Source organism: Opisthocomus hoazin, chromosome 2, assembly GCF_030867145.1.
Source record: "Opisthocomus hoazin isolate bOpiHoa1 chromosome 2, bOpiHoa1.hap1, whole genome shotgun sequence".
NCBI lineage: Eukaryota > Metazoa > Chordata > Aves > Opisthocomiformes > Opisthocomidae > Opisthocomus > Opisthocomus hoazin.
In genome coordinates, this window is record NC_134415.1 from 103,458,075 (window position 1) to 103,470,816 (window position 12,742).

Consider the following 12,742-nt stretch of genomic DNA (forward strand, 5'->3'; position numbering starts at 1 on the left):
ATAACTTAATGAAAACCATTCTTGACTGATCCTTGTTCTTCTGTGTCTGCTTTATTGGTGGTTTCACATGCTTCCTGAGTAATTCTTCTATTGCTTATCTGTCTTTTGTCTTGAAACATGATTTTAGCTGAAAACAGGTATGCTCATTTTAAACTCATCAATTCTTTTCCCATTCCCAGAAGAGTCCTTTTATTACCTTTTCTGCAACAACATTTTACATATTTGAAGACTATTACCATATCTTCCCTTGTTTTTCCCTACTTTAGACTAAAAAAACCAAATTTTTCAGTCTTTCCGAACAGGCCATGTATTTTTAGATCTTTGTCATGTTTGTTTTTCTCTTTCAATCTCCTTCAGCTGATCCAGTGTTTTTTTTGAAGGGTGTTGCCCAAAGCTGGACTCGCAGCTCCACAGAGCCTTGCGAGAGCTGAATCCTATTCAGTGTTTGAATTTATGGCCAAATGGAAGCTCACAAAGTCCAACCGTAACGTCAGGGGAGATGACTTCTTGTGATCACATGCAAGTTCAAATTCCATTCGTATAACTGTACTTCCTTCAGCATGCTGTCAACAGTCCTTTTCAAACACAGCACATAACTAACTAGTTAGCTTAGATGGAAAACAGCATTTCAAAATCTCTCCATATTCAGAGTTTTCTGGTTTAGGGCTAGCTGACATCAGGATATGTTTCATCATACATCTTTAGCCCATTATATACTTTTGTGCAGTTAAGTACATTATGTCAAGTTTAGACTTGCTTCAAAACATTTGGGTAAGACGGAATTGGAGGGAGGACTTCTTACTATCTATACCAGTCTTGCTCTTCCTCTGCACTGTAAAAAATGAACCTCAGAGATCTAGCACCACCATCTCTTGAAAGGTGTTCTCTGATATGCTTTGCTCTTTGGACTCACAACTGCATCACTGAAATCAGTGCGAGCAAAGAGCTTGAGGCTTTCTGGTGTATGGACTTCGTGTACCATGTGAGGCAGGGGGAACTTGCAGGCAGAGGAAAAACACTTGTGGTAGCAGAAGTGAATTAGTTCTTCCAGTTACAAACAAGAAATAGACCATTTAGTGCCAGTGAAGTCTTTGATCTTGATATGCATGGGTTGTGCAGAGAGTTACCTCTGTCACTTTTTCTTACATAACTTGTAATTCACAGGCTTTGAGATAATTTGGAGCACAGGATCTGTAGCAAACAACTGTTCAAAGTCATGCGAACTCAATAATTTGTTCCACGCTTAAGGAACAGATGTCCTCTAGCAACAGGTTAAAGCGGGTAAATGCTAGGCTTGTGGGATGTAAGAATGAGAGGTTCACACAAACTGTTTGCTTTGAAGGACACAATTTGAACAATAAAAGATTTGATTGCCTCGTAACTTCTTTTTTATTCTAGTATTCCTAATTTAGTAGTCTTTATTTTTTTCTTGTGGCAAATGATGTTATGAATATTGATGGTGATGCGTAGTTGGTAGACAAGTATCTATACTGTCCTTATGGGGTTGTCAAACGAAAGATGTGCGCTCTCTGACACCTTATTTTGTGAGGGTAGTATGTTAGTTATTAAGCAGTTGCAAGTTTATAGCGCATCTTGCAAAGCAGAGCGCGTATTTGTAAGCGTTGTAAAATATAGCTCTTTGACTCACCATTTCCCTCAGTGTATTTCTCTACTTTTTAAATATGAATTCAGTGTTTATGAAAGTCTGAAATATTAGCCTTGGAATCTGAAATACTTCATTTAGAGAACAGAAGTGCTCGGTCTGTTTCAAGGCTCAGTCTAATGTTAATGTACTTTAACCTGTAAGTGGGCTACCTCCATCAGTGAAAGGCAGTTTCAGTTTTTAAACCCAGTCTGGTCTATTCCTTTTTCTTCAGATGGCCAACTAGGGTGCTGAATGGTGCTTGGAAGATTTCTGGATTGAAAAACCTGTTGATCCTACGGTAATAAGATAAATTCAGGTTTTAGCCATCCAAAATTTGGATTGCAAGCTTGCCCAGTGGTCACTTTCAGAGTGAGAAATACTCTCCTTGTGCTGGTGTCCATAGCTACAAATGTTGTTTGTATGTAACAACAGATACAAGTACGACCTTCAGAAGTTGCCTTGATGTCTGAAGTCACTTGTTGCCAGAGGAATCTAATGTGCACTCAAATATGCTGCGTTTGCACTCTCTGTGGTCTGAAATGCACATAGCTGTTGCTGGTCAATTAACCGTGAAGGAGGCTAAAGGTCTGAACATAGCAGTAAGGAATGGCCATTAGCAAATTACATTGTTAGCTTGCTTAGAATATATTAAAATACGTGATACTTAGGGATTACGCACAGGGGGCTTTCAGAAAATGACGGGGAAAAAATCAGTTTTTTGTTTTGTTTTTTTTTGCTAGACATCTGGCACTTTAGATGACATCTTTTTCAGAAGCGTTGTCTGGATAAGTGGTACATGGTTGACTTAATTTATATTGTGGTCTGGTTGTTCTGTGATGAATAGAAACTAAAGCTACTGAAAAAATATTTAGTTTGCTTTCTTGCTGTGAAATACCAAAGAATAAAGGTAACCAGTAGAAAGGCAGTGTTACACTGCAGATGAGTTCCCTATATTTTTACAAGAAAATTTTCAGAGGTATTTTAAGTTGGTCTTTTGCCATGTTGGATTCTCTGTTGTCTTTACTTACAAGACTCATACTGTCTATATTTTGTGTGATTTCATGTAGTAAATACTCTGTGCGGGATTTTGGTACCTAGAAACTTATAAACAATCACAGCTGCATGTGTTTCTCTTCAGTGTTTTAAACAAAAAAGGGATTTTTTTTTTTCTTTGATTTTTCTTTAAAATGTGCAGTGTGGAAGCTGGAGACAGTAGGATGTAAAAAATGCCGTCGGATCTTTGGAGGTAGTTACGGGCTCGTTGAACAGTTCAAACTACTTTGCTTTCTAGCATAGGTGCCTGTATCTCTCCCTTACCTACAGCCAGCAGATATGATGGCCTGAGATAAGTAGCTAAACAACTGCTTTCACAACTTCGTGTTTTGTGGATACTTGCATAGAAAATAATGTAAGTTAGTTTGTTCCCTGCATTAAAGTTACTCACAGCTTACTGCATGGCTGTAAATGCTCATCCCCCCCAGAAGAGTGAGAGGTGGTTAAACAGAAATGGCAGAGCGCGCTGCAGAAGCTCTGACAGATGCTCTGACATCTCCAAGGCTCTTGCTTTAGTCCCCTGCTTCCCAGTGCTTTCCACCACCTCCTGTTAGACCTTGATGGCGCAGCATCAGTAGGAAAGCTGCATCTCTGTTCCTGGCACTGTGGTTGGCAGGGCTTCAATGTGAGGAGAACCCCATAGTTTCCAGCCTAGGCTGTCTGAATTCCCCCAGGAAGAGCCCAGGCAGAAGATACCTTTGCGTGCAGGGATTTCAAGGCCAGGAGGCATTGTTATGACCATCCCATCTGACCTCATGAACGTAGCTCCCTGTTCTACACTAGAACAGACTGCTGGAATTAGCACCACTCCAGAGCTCAGCCTCTTCTCTGCCTTGCCCCAAAGGTGTCTGTGGCCAAAACTGCCCCGAGCCCTGGCCCCAGGCTGGCTCCAGAGCCGGAGAGACCTGTCTCTCCCCGCGGTGCTGCGTGTAGGCTTGTGTGGCGTTGCCTCTTCCATGTGGGCTCTTGGGGGTGCTTATTGTCCACCCACCAGTGTTGGTGTTGCCTCAAGCCCTCTTGCCTCTGCGCAAGCCCCTCAGCCTTGTGCAGTGCCTCACAGTGCCTGGGTTCTTGGTGTTCTTCGTGATGACATATTATGTTATCTGCGGTTGTTGAAGTGCTAAAAGGTGGCCACTTAGAAGAAAGACAACCTGTGATACCACTTTGTTTATCAAGGCGTGTTATATTTTTGTTCTTGTATCTTGCATTTCAGGTATGCATTGACTACAGTTTCTATCACATAAGGTGCAAGCAATACACATGCAAATTAGGAAAATGTCTGCTTCGTATTTATGCAGTGGTAGTTTTCTAGGCAAACTGATCGAACTTCATCGCGCAGAATTTAGGGTACTAGAAAGTAGTACTTGTGTGTAAACTTCCCGGTACTTTCCTGCCTTCCTGATTCGTCTGTCATGAAGTTGATAATGTGCAGATAATACAAAAACAAACCTTCTCTATCAAGCAAAATTTTTACGTATAATACTTCAACCTTTCAGTCATTCCTAAAATGCTTCTCAGAAAATTTTGTCCGAAATCCATTACTGTCAGTTTTCACTGTAAATGACTGTTTTGTTACAGAATTCCAGAACAGCATATAATATAATTTAACTTGGTTTGAGAGGAACATTGCAGCTAAATAAAATATGTAATACAAATATGGGTATTACATAGATGTGAATATGTATGTGTACAATAGGTTGTATTTTATATGTAATTATAGAACGTTTATGTATAATAGGTGTAATACATAAAATAGATTATTATTCACTTTATAAACATAAAATAGACATATTTAAGTGTTTTTTATTATGTAATAGTATTATATTGTCCCCAGAAATTAAGAACTAGCTAACTGAAGAAAATTGTGAAGCTATGAATTTTGTATTTCATATTGAAGATGCTAAGAGTGCATGAGGATATGGCATGAAAGAATATTAATACAGTACATGGGTAATCAACATATTCATGTATGCAGATACCAGACAGAAAATTCTTCAGTAATGCAGAGTGGTTTTCTGCAATATTTTGAACATGATCGTGTGTTAGATGTAATAGTAATGTTTATATTAACTATATTTTAGATATCTGATATCCATGTTACTGGAGAGTCGGAGGACATGTCTGCTAAGGAGAGACTGCTCCTGTGGTCACAGCAGACAGCCGAGGGTTATGCTGGAGTCTGTTGTGAAAATTTCACTACCTGCTGGCGAGATGGAAGATTATTTAATGCCATCATCCATAGATACAGGTAAGTACTCTGTTCTCTTGAAAAACAATAATTACAGCTTTTTAATGTACACGGAGAGAGGACTCTGTGGTTTATGCCTGTAATAGCACTGCAGCTGTGGAGATGACACTAGCTCTTCATGGGCAGTTCCCTGCTCTTCGCAGCCAAAGCCTGCCTCATTAGTGCTTGCGTGTCCCTCCTTCCTCAGAGGAGCATCTCCACTAATCCTGTACATCTCCCATGGGGCACCTTCAAGCTGCCAAGAAGAATGTCCCTGGGATTCAGTCTTCTCCACAGTCCCCTTTTTGTCGTTCTGACATTTAAGTAGAGGCAGGGTAGAGTCAGAACTGATCACCAGAGTCCAAAACTGCATTTCTGGTGAAATCCATCAGCTACTGCGTGACCTAAGATGCGCCCAAGATCCCCTTATTCTTCTCTGTATGACTTTACTCTACCTAGAGGCTGGAGCTTCCTTGGTATTTCTGCTTGGAGCCCAGATCTACTCTTGAGATGTGTCTCCTGTAAAATGGCAATGTATTCTCAAGAAAAATGGGGCCAGCTGGTTTGAATGTTCTCAGCCTTAAAAGGGAATTCTGCCACTTTCTCCCCCTTTCTATGCTTTTGTGACTTTTGTGACCACAATCTTATAAACAGACCTTTGTAGAACCACTGGTGGTTGTGGCTAGAAGCTGAAGGATGCGCTACATTAACTTACTTAAAATACAGTTGAAGTCTACTGACAAGAGAGGATTTCAGATTCTAAGTGAAAACATGTCTCTCTCGACAAAGCTGACTTGGACATGAAAACTCGTCAATTTAAGATCATTGCTGTGATGAGCGTTCCCTCTTGGTTAGTGGCATCGGTCTCGTTTTGTACATTTTTTGTTCCCGAGTTGAGTAAGGAGGTTTGTGTCTTAGAGGACCACATGGGAGAGTATACTGACTTGACCTCACTGTGCAAGGCTTGCAGCTGCTGGGTTTTATTATAGCATGTGTCGAGCGTTGGTGCTGTATACCCTGGGGCATATCATAAGGAAGTTTGGGAGTATATGATTTCCATGGTATAATACAGAAGGAGTGTCCCAAGTGGGGAGAGACTAATTTGGTAAGTTTTAATCTAGCTCCAGGGAGCAGACCCTGAGTAGGTTATTCTGTTCTTGGCTTTCCTCTTGCAGGACCGTTTGGCTCACCACAGAAGGAAGCCTAGGCAGAGCCAACAGGCATACGGTATGGGGACTAGGACACCGAAGTAAAATGGGAGATGAGTCAAGCAGATGCAGCCTTTTCCTCATGTGCTGTGTAGGGAGGCTGTAAGCATAGCATGTAGTGCTCTGAGTCCTAGAGACGTTAGCCGGGGCAGTGCAGAACTTCGTGGTAAGAGGAAGCTGCATCAGAAGCAATGAGGTCTTTTTCTGACTATGCTTTTGTTCCGGGTAGCCAGTCGGTGGAGGTGCATGCCACCAAGAAAGTCTGCTTTTAGGAACATTGGCAAGGCAAAGGGAAATACCTGGCAAAAGACTAGGCTGTTTTACTTCAGGGCAGAGCAGACAAAGGGATGAACATAGCACAGGCAAGTGTTTACAGAAATAAACAATTTGAAAATACAGAGAGAGGGGAGGGCAAAAAAGGAAGGAGCTTAATGAGATGGAATAATGGAAAATATGGAAATTTCCAAGAGCTACTTCAGAGTCTTGTACCACTTACAGAGAGCAGTGTAGCCTTTACAGCTCAGCAATGAGTAGTTGTGGTACAGGTCAGTTAATAAATAATGAAGATCTTCATTTCTGTCCTCTGGCTGTGTGACTGTTAATGCCTTGGGACGTGAGCGAGTACCTGCAGTTGCTTTGCTGGAGCAGTGTTCCTGGCAGCGCTCCGTGAGTTTCATTCACAGCATTTCAGCTGGCGGAAGCACAGGCACCGTTGACACGTGTGCGTTGCACGAAGCAGACGGTTCAGTGGCTGAGGAGCAGAGTCCCCGTTTAGTGCGCTTCTGTGCCAGTTGCCATTTAGCTTCTCCTCTTCCTGCGAACTAACGTCTCCACGTAAGGATCCCGTGTCCTCCCCAGGAGTGTTTACCGGCCTTATGTGATGTCTTTTTGCTGCAAGAGGTTACAGGTTCTCAGACTCCACCTTGCTGATGAAGTCAGTGAGATTTTTCTGCTGATTTCAGTGAGCTCCTGCGTTTCTTTCCTTTGCTGTTTTGTACCGTTAAAACAGATAATAATTTCCAGCTATTGCTCACAAGTTAGGAATGGTCTTTCCAAACAGTCGTCTGATATTTTTAACTACAGTGTTTTACTCCAGAGAGCTCTTTTAAAGCTTGGTTTGCGTTCTGAGCAGTAAGTAGGTTGAACACTAGCAAAATGTGCACATTTCTGGCAGCAAGCATCTCCGGATGCTCTGTCTGTCTGGTCTGAGTGGCTCCCAGTTTGTGGATCCCAGGTGGTCTCGGGAGCGCGGCCGAGCATCCTGCGGATGCTGCCGGCTGGCATGCTGCCCCGGGGAGCTGCCGTGCCCGCCGACGTGGGCGGTGGGCTGGGACCCCGCGGGTGCGCGGCTGTCAGTTGTGGTGCGGCGTTGTAGCCCCTCGTGTGCCGTGCTGGCCGGGGTCCCTTTCCTTACAGAAGCCCCGCGTGCCCTGGGCCGGGAGGAGAACCGCTCTCAGCGAGCGGGGATGGGGCTCTTCAGCAGAAACACAACTGCCAGCCCTGGATGGGATTTCAATGGGCACAGTCCTTATTTTAAGAGGGTGACATTAAGCACTGTGACAGTAATAACCAGGAGGCTCAGAAATAGCCAGACTGGTATCTAGAATTGCGGTTGTACTGAGTGACAGTAAGCGGTGTGTTGGGTGGAGAGCACACACCTGTGGCAGGGGCTCCCCATGGAGGGTGTCAGGGCAGGGCCTGGCAGCCAGGGCCCGTCCCACTGCCCCAGCGAGGAGCAGGGCAGCCGTGGGGGACCAGGGCAGCCCCAGCCCCGGGCATTGGGCACCTCCCTGGGGACAGGGACAGGCTGGGACATGGGCCCCTGGGTGGGCTGCGCTGTTGCAGGGGCCATAGCTCAGCCAGAGGCGAGAGCACCGGCAGCTCCCAGAGGACAGGAGCCACGCCGTCTCCGAGCTGAACCTGAGCGCAGACAGGCAAACCATGACAACATGGCTGGGAGGCCCTTTCTGGATGCATCGTCGAGATCGCAAGCCGTACAGATCCAGCATGATCCTCACAGTCGGTTGTCCGTGAGATAGTGAGATGTTGCTGTCCAGTTCGAAGTGGCAGGGGACTGGAGTGACAGGTTGTAATTACCTCCTTCCCAGGCATAAGCAATTTGTTGAATCGCGAGTACGCACCATCTTTGATACTTCAGGAAGCTGCTGAAGCTGTGGAGGGCTGGGCGAGGAGCTGGGCTGTGAATCAGTCGCCAGCGGGCAGGGAGCCTCTCCCCTCGGCGGGGCTGGCAGCCTGCCTGCTCTGAACAGCAGGTGGGGATTGTTCACCTGGGCTGCCAGTAGCAGGCTCCATTTTTTGTTTCCTGTCCCAGCAGAGGATCCCAGCACCTTTTGGTACAAGCCAGCGAAGATTTATGATGCAGAACTGGAGGAATAGCGCATGGATTTGCCATGGCTCCCTGCTCCCCCCAGGGTGGGTGGGAGAAGCAGGAGAAGAATGTCAGAAGGCTGACATTTCCCTGCCATGACTAACTGTAGCGCCCGCTGCAGCACCTCAGCGGAGATCAGCAGGCCGGTGTGTGGCGGCTGGGTGAGCCAGGTTCCTCCCAGTCTCCCTGCCCCATGTGCACCCGCAGCCCTGCCGGCAGCGCCCTGCTCCCAGAGCTGAGCCTGGGGACATGGGCAGCGTGCAGGTGCCAGATCACACCCACTCAAGTCAGTCACCTGCCCTCCTGAGCAAATGCAGGGTATTTATTTTCTTTCTTCTCAAGCAACAGCGATTAGATTGTCAGAGCGTTTCGTAAGGGCCTTCAGTCACTTTCTCTCTTACCTCTGTTAAGAGTATAAATGAGTTTCTGGTGATTTCATAGAATCATAGAAAGTTTTGCGTCAGAAGGGACCCCTAGAGGTCATCTAGTCCATTTTGCAGTGTTCTTTAAAGGAAAATAATTTTATGAATGACAGAAATGAGAGGAAAAAAATATTCTGTTTGAGGTACTTGGCTCCATATACAACTGGATTTTTTTCCTCCAGATTTAGGAAAATGTAATTTGTTCCTATGTGAGAAGGCTGCTTATATTTTCAGCAGGTTCTAATGGTCTGTGTTTATAAGGTGAGACTGAAGATTACTTGGCTGAACTTCTGAAGAGTGTATCAAGCTTCCATTTTAAAACATCCTGTATGTGGTTAAACCTCTGGGAAATGAGCAGAGCTCCACACCAGCCCTGAGAGCTGCCTCAGAGGGCTCCATTGCAGGCCCTGGATTTTGCTTTTCACGTTGTTACTCTGTGTGAATATTTGTCCTTACATAGAAAGATCAAATAAAATGGTCAGATTTAAAAGTCATTTTTAATGCTGAACATTACCATGTTTGTTAATTGTAAGATTTTATTTAAATATTTCATCTTTCAGACTTTTTTTGAACCTCCACACCTTTCTCTGGATGTGTGATCAGGTCCATTAGTGAAAGCTACACATATGCCCAGGAGATTGAAGAATATTCTGTATGTCTCATCTATTATTGGCCTTTTATAGCTTAATTTTTCATTGGAGACGTGTGTTACTGGCTTCAGTGTGTTGTGCTGGAAGAAATCTGACTTCAGGCAGTTTAAAAAAGTACATGGTGTTTCTTTTATAGCATCATATCATACGTAGCAAAAACCTGTAAGCCAGACTTCAAAGTTGGAGGCTGACTTTAATCAGCATGTAATGCTCAGATTTTTTTGCAGATGGTGCGAACATCTACGCGCTGGGGTCTCCATCTTGCAGCTTTGTCATGCATTTCTAGTCACTAGGCTGTGTTTTAGGCAAATGCGCCTGATTTGTGTTTTCATTTTCTTACGTACATGCCTTTTGCCCAGGAACAAGAAATACTTATTTTTTAGAACTGTATCCCATTGTTAAAATGCATAGAAACAGTTGGTGTCTATAGAGAATGAAGGCTACTCTTCTTTCATTAGGAGCTGCATGATAGATTGGAGCTGGTAATCTAAATTATAGATCTACATTACACTTTACAGATACATTACTTTAAAGCAAAGCAAATTTAAATATACCAAAGTAACAAACTCCTTTTTTTGACCTCAGACTGCACTGAGCCTTTGGTACATAAGGACTGTGGGCAATTTCAGTTAAAAAATGTCTGAAAATGGAATTTAAGAAATAGGAAGAATAATAGCTGTAAGATTTACAGTTAAATGGCACCTGTAGACACTTTAAGGACAGTGGCTACTGATAACGCAGAAAACAGACATGGTTACAGACTAGCTTGTCTTGCTTTCTAGAGAAGAGCATGGAGGATATGAAAAGAAGATGAACATCAGACACACACACTTCTTGTAACAACGTGTGCACTCCTTTCTGCATTTTATTTTTCTATTCTTACAATTTTTATAATAAAGAGGTAATTTTGCTCTTTACAAACAAAATTCCAGCAAGAGCAGTATGTTCTTGCTTAACTAGATAATGGCATTTAATGAGTAGCCCCGGTGGTGTCTGTGTGGTGAAAAGTAGTGTCTGTTCAGGAAGCGCTGCAAGCTCAGTTCCCAGATAGAGCTGTGTGTTTTAAGATCTGTTCTCGTAAATGAAGCGGCTCCAGCCCCTGCTCTCTGGCCCTGTGGGTAAGCGGTACAGCAGGGCTTGGATCCCCGTGGCAGGACTCTCCTCTCCGCCCCTAGACAGGGTGCAGCCTCCTGAGAGCAGTCCTGGGTCGTTGTTGTCCCTTGAACTGGGCCTGGGGGAGTGAGAGTGGCAGTGGGCTGTAGTCGTGCTGTGGGAAGAACTAGTAATTTCAGCAGTCAGGTGCTTGACCTGGGCTTCTGTACGCTTTCAGCATTGTCATGTCTGGTTACATGTGGACTTTTAGGTGAATTTCAGCAACTATACAAAATGGGAAAGACACTGTTGAGGAGAATAAGTAGATAACCTGTGTTTAGGTCAGGCAGCAGTGTGACAGGCAAGCAGGACTGTAGTATACACCTGAAGGGTGTGAGACACGGCAGCAAGCGAGGTTTATTTCTTGTTGTGCTCCATCAAGGCTTGCTGAGACCACGTGCAGACAGTTGTCTACAAATTTCGGGACCACTTAACAAGAACGATAAGTATTAGAAATGCTGCAGAGAGGGAAGGTGGTGACGGAGTTCAAAGGGGTTCATTTTGAGCACAAGCTTGAAGAAAAATGTTGTTTGCTGTATTGTCAAAGAAGTGTGGGGGTCTGATCCAAAAGAGCCTTTGCTACCGGTAGACTTTGCACAAGACCTTAATGATGCCTGTAGTTTCAAGCTGTGTACAGTTTAGAGAGAGAGTGTGGAGAAAATGGCTGTTATCCCCAAGCAAAAGAGGAACAAGAGAGGCTAACAGTGAATGCAGCACCGAAAGAGCGTAGGTGCACTGGGTGCTCCGTGTGGGAGGGAGAGGAGTAGAAGCTGCGACAAAGAGCGCGTCCGCAAAGGAAGCAGCGGTGTGACAGCTCCATAAATGCTAGGTAAAGTGAGAGAGGCAAATTTTCCAGGGTCGCAGTGCTTTTCTTTTGAAATATTGCCAAAATGACTCCGTACGCTTTTGTAATTACAAAGCGGATGGTTTTGGGGGTGTGGTATAGTGGGGAGCAAGTTAGATTCCTGCCTGCGAAGTAACTGTTCTGCTTTAGAAGCAGCTCTTTCAGCCTTACCCAGGCGGATTTGCTGTGTATGTATAGTTGGTTGAACATGAAGCTCCTAGCCGGCCGTGCATGTGGCATCCCTCTGATGTTAGAACACGTTGCGGCAGGTCAGGTACTGACATGAATACATTCCTTAAGGGGAGGGATGGTGGTGCCTCAGTTTGCAGTAACACGTTGAATACCCTCGGGGAACTAATGAGAAAGAAACTAAGTATTACACAGTGTCAAGCCTAAAGTGCTAGGGGATATGTTTTCAAATAAAGAGATTAGTTGGGTCTGCTAGTTTTGGCTTGCTGTTTTGTGATTTATAATTTATTGTTACCCAGTTTTAAGAAGAATGTGGGTTTGGTTGCGTTGACCCCCTCTTCCCACCCACCTCGTTGTTCAGAAGCCTGGTTGTTACTGTTTTCAACAGTTTTTGTTATGCAGAATAAACAAACTTGGCATTAACAATTGACAAGTTGGGAAAATACAAACAGCATTTAGGATGATTAAAAATATTGACAAGCAGACGTGCTTTTAATGTTCCTTGCCTGAATATGCATATACATATAACTAATGGGTTTAGAAATAGCAAGTAACCTCAGCTGCAGTTTAATTGAATGCACTCATAAAAATTCTGTGATGGCTCTTGGTAAAGGCTATATTAAAATAGTACTGGAAGCAGGCCTGCAATTTTAACATCTTGTGTTGTGGTGTTGGTTAGCCTTAGTGGGTATTAGATGGAAGACTTCCAGGCGGTTGGGTTGATTAATTTCAGATCTGGACTTAAAATGATCCCTGTGTATGCTGTGCTGGATCCTACTGCTAAGTAGCAGCTGAAGGGAAGATAACAGTTTTCTTTTTGCAATAACTGAGAAGAAAAAAATACTGGGATGAAATCAAAGCTTTTTTCTTGCTTAGGCCAAATGGGAGTAAAGCGAAAAGTAAAACTTTGAATTGAAAGGGCAGTTTTTTGTTCAGGTGTCCTGTGTCTCTTACTCTTTGATC

General features: G+C 43.9%; 1 protein-coding gene across 19 annotated transcripts in view; it reads left to right on the forward strand.

Moving 5' to 3' along the window:
• Positions 1-12,742, forward strand: part of DST (dystonin) — a 310,440-nt gene that overhangs the window by 138,290 nt on the left and 159,408 nt on the right. For all 19 annotated transcript variants that reach the window (XM_075414626.1, XM_075414627.1, XM_075414628.1 and 16 more), the window contains one exon: positions 4,780-4,946. In XM_075414626.1, coding sequence (XP_075270741.1) covers positions 4,780-4,946 — 167 coding nt within the window. The remainder of the gene's footprint in view (positions 1-4,779; positions 4,947-12,742) is intronic.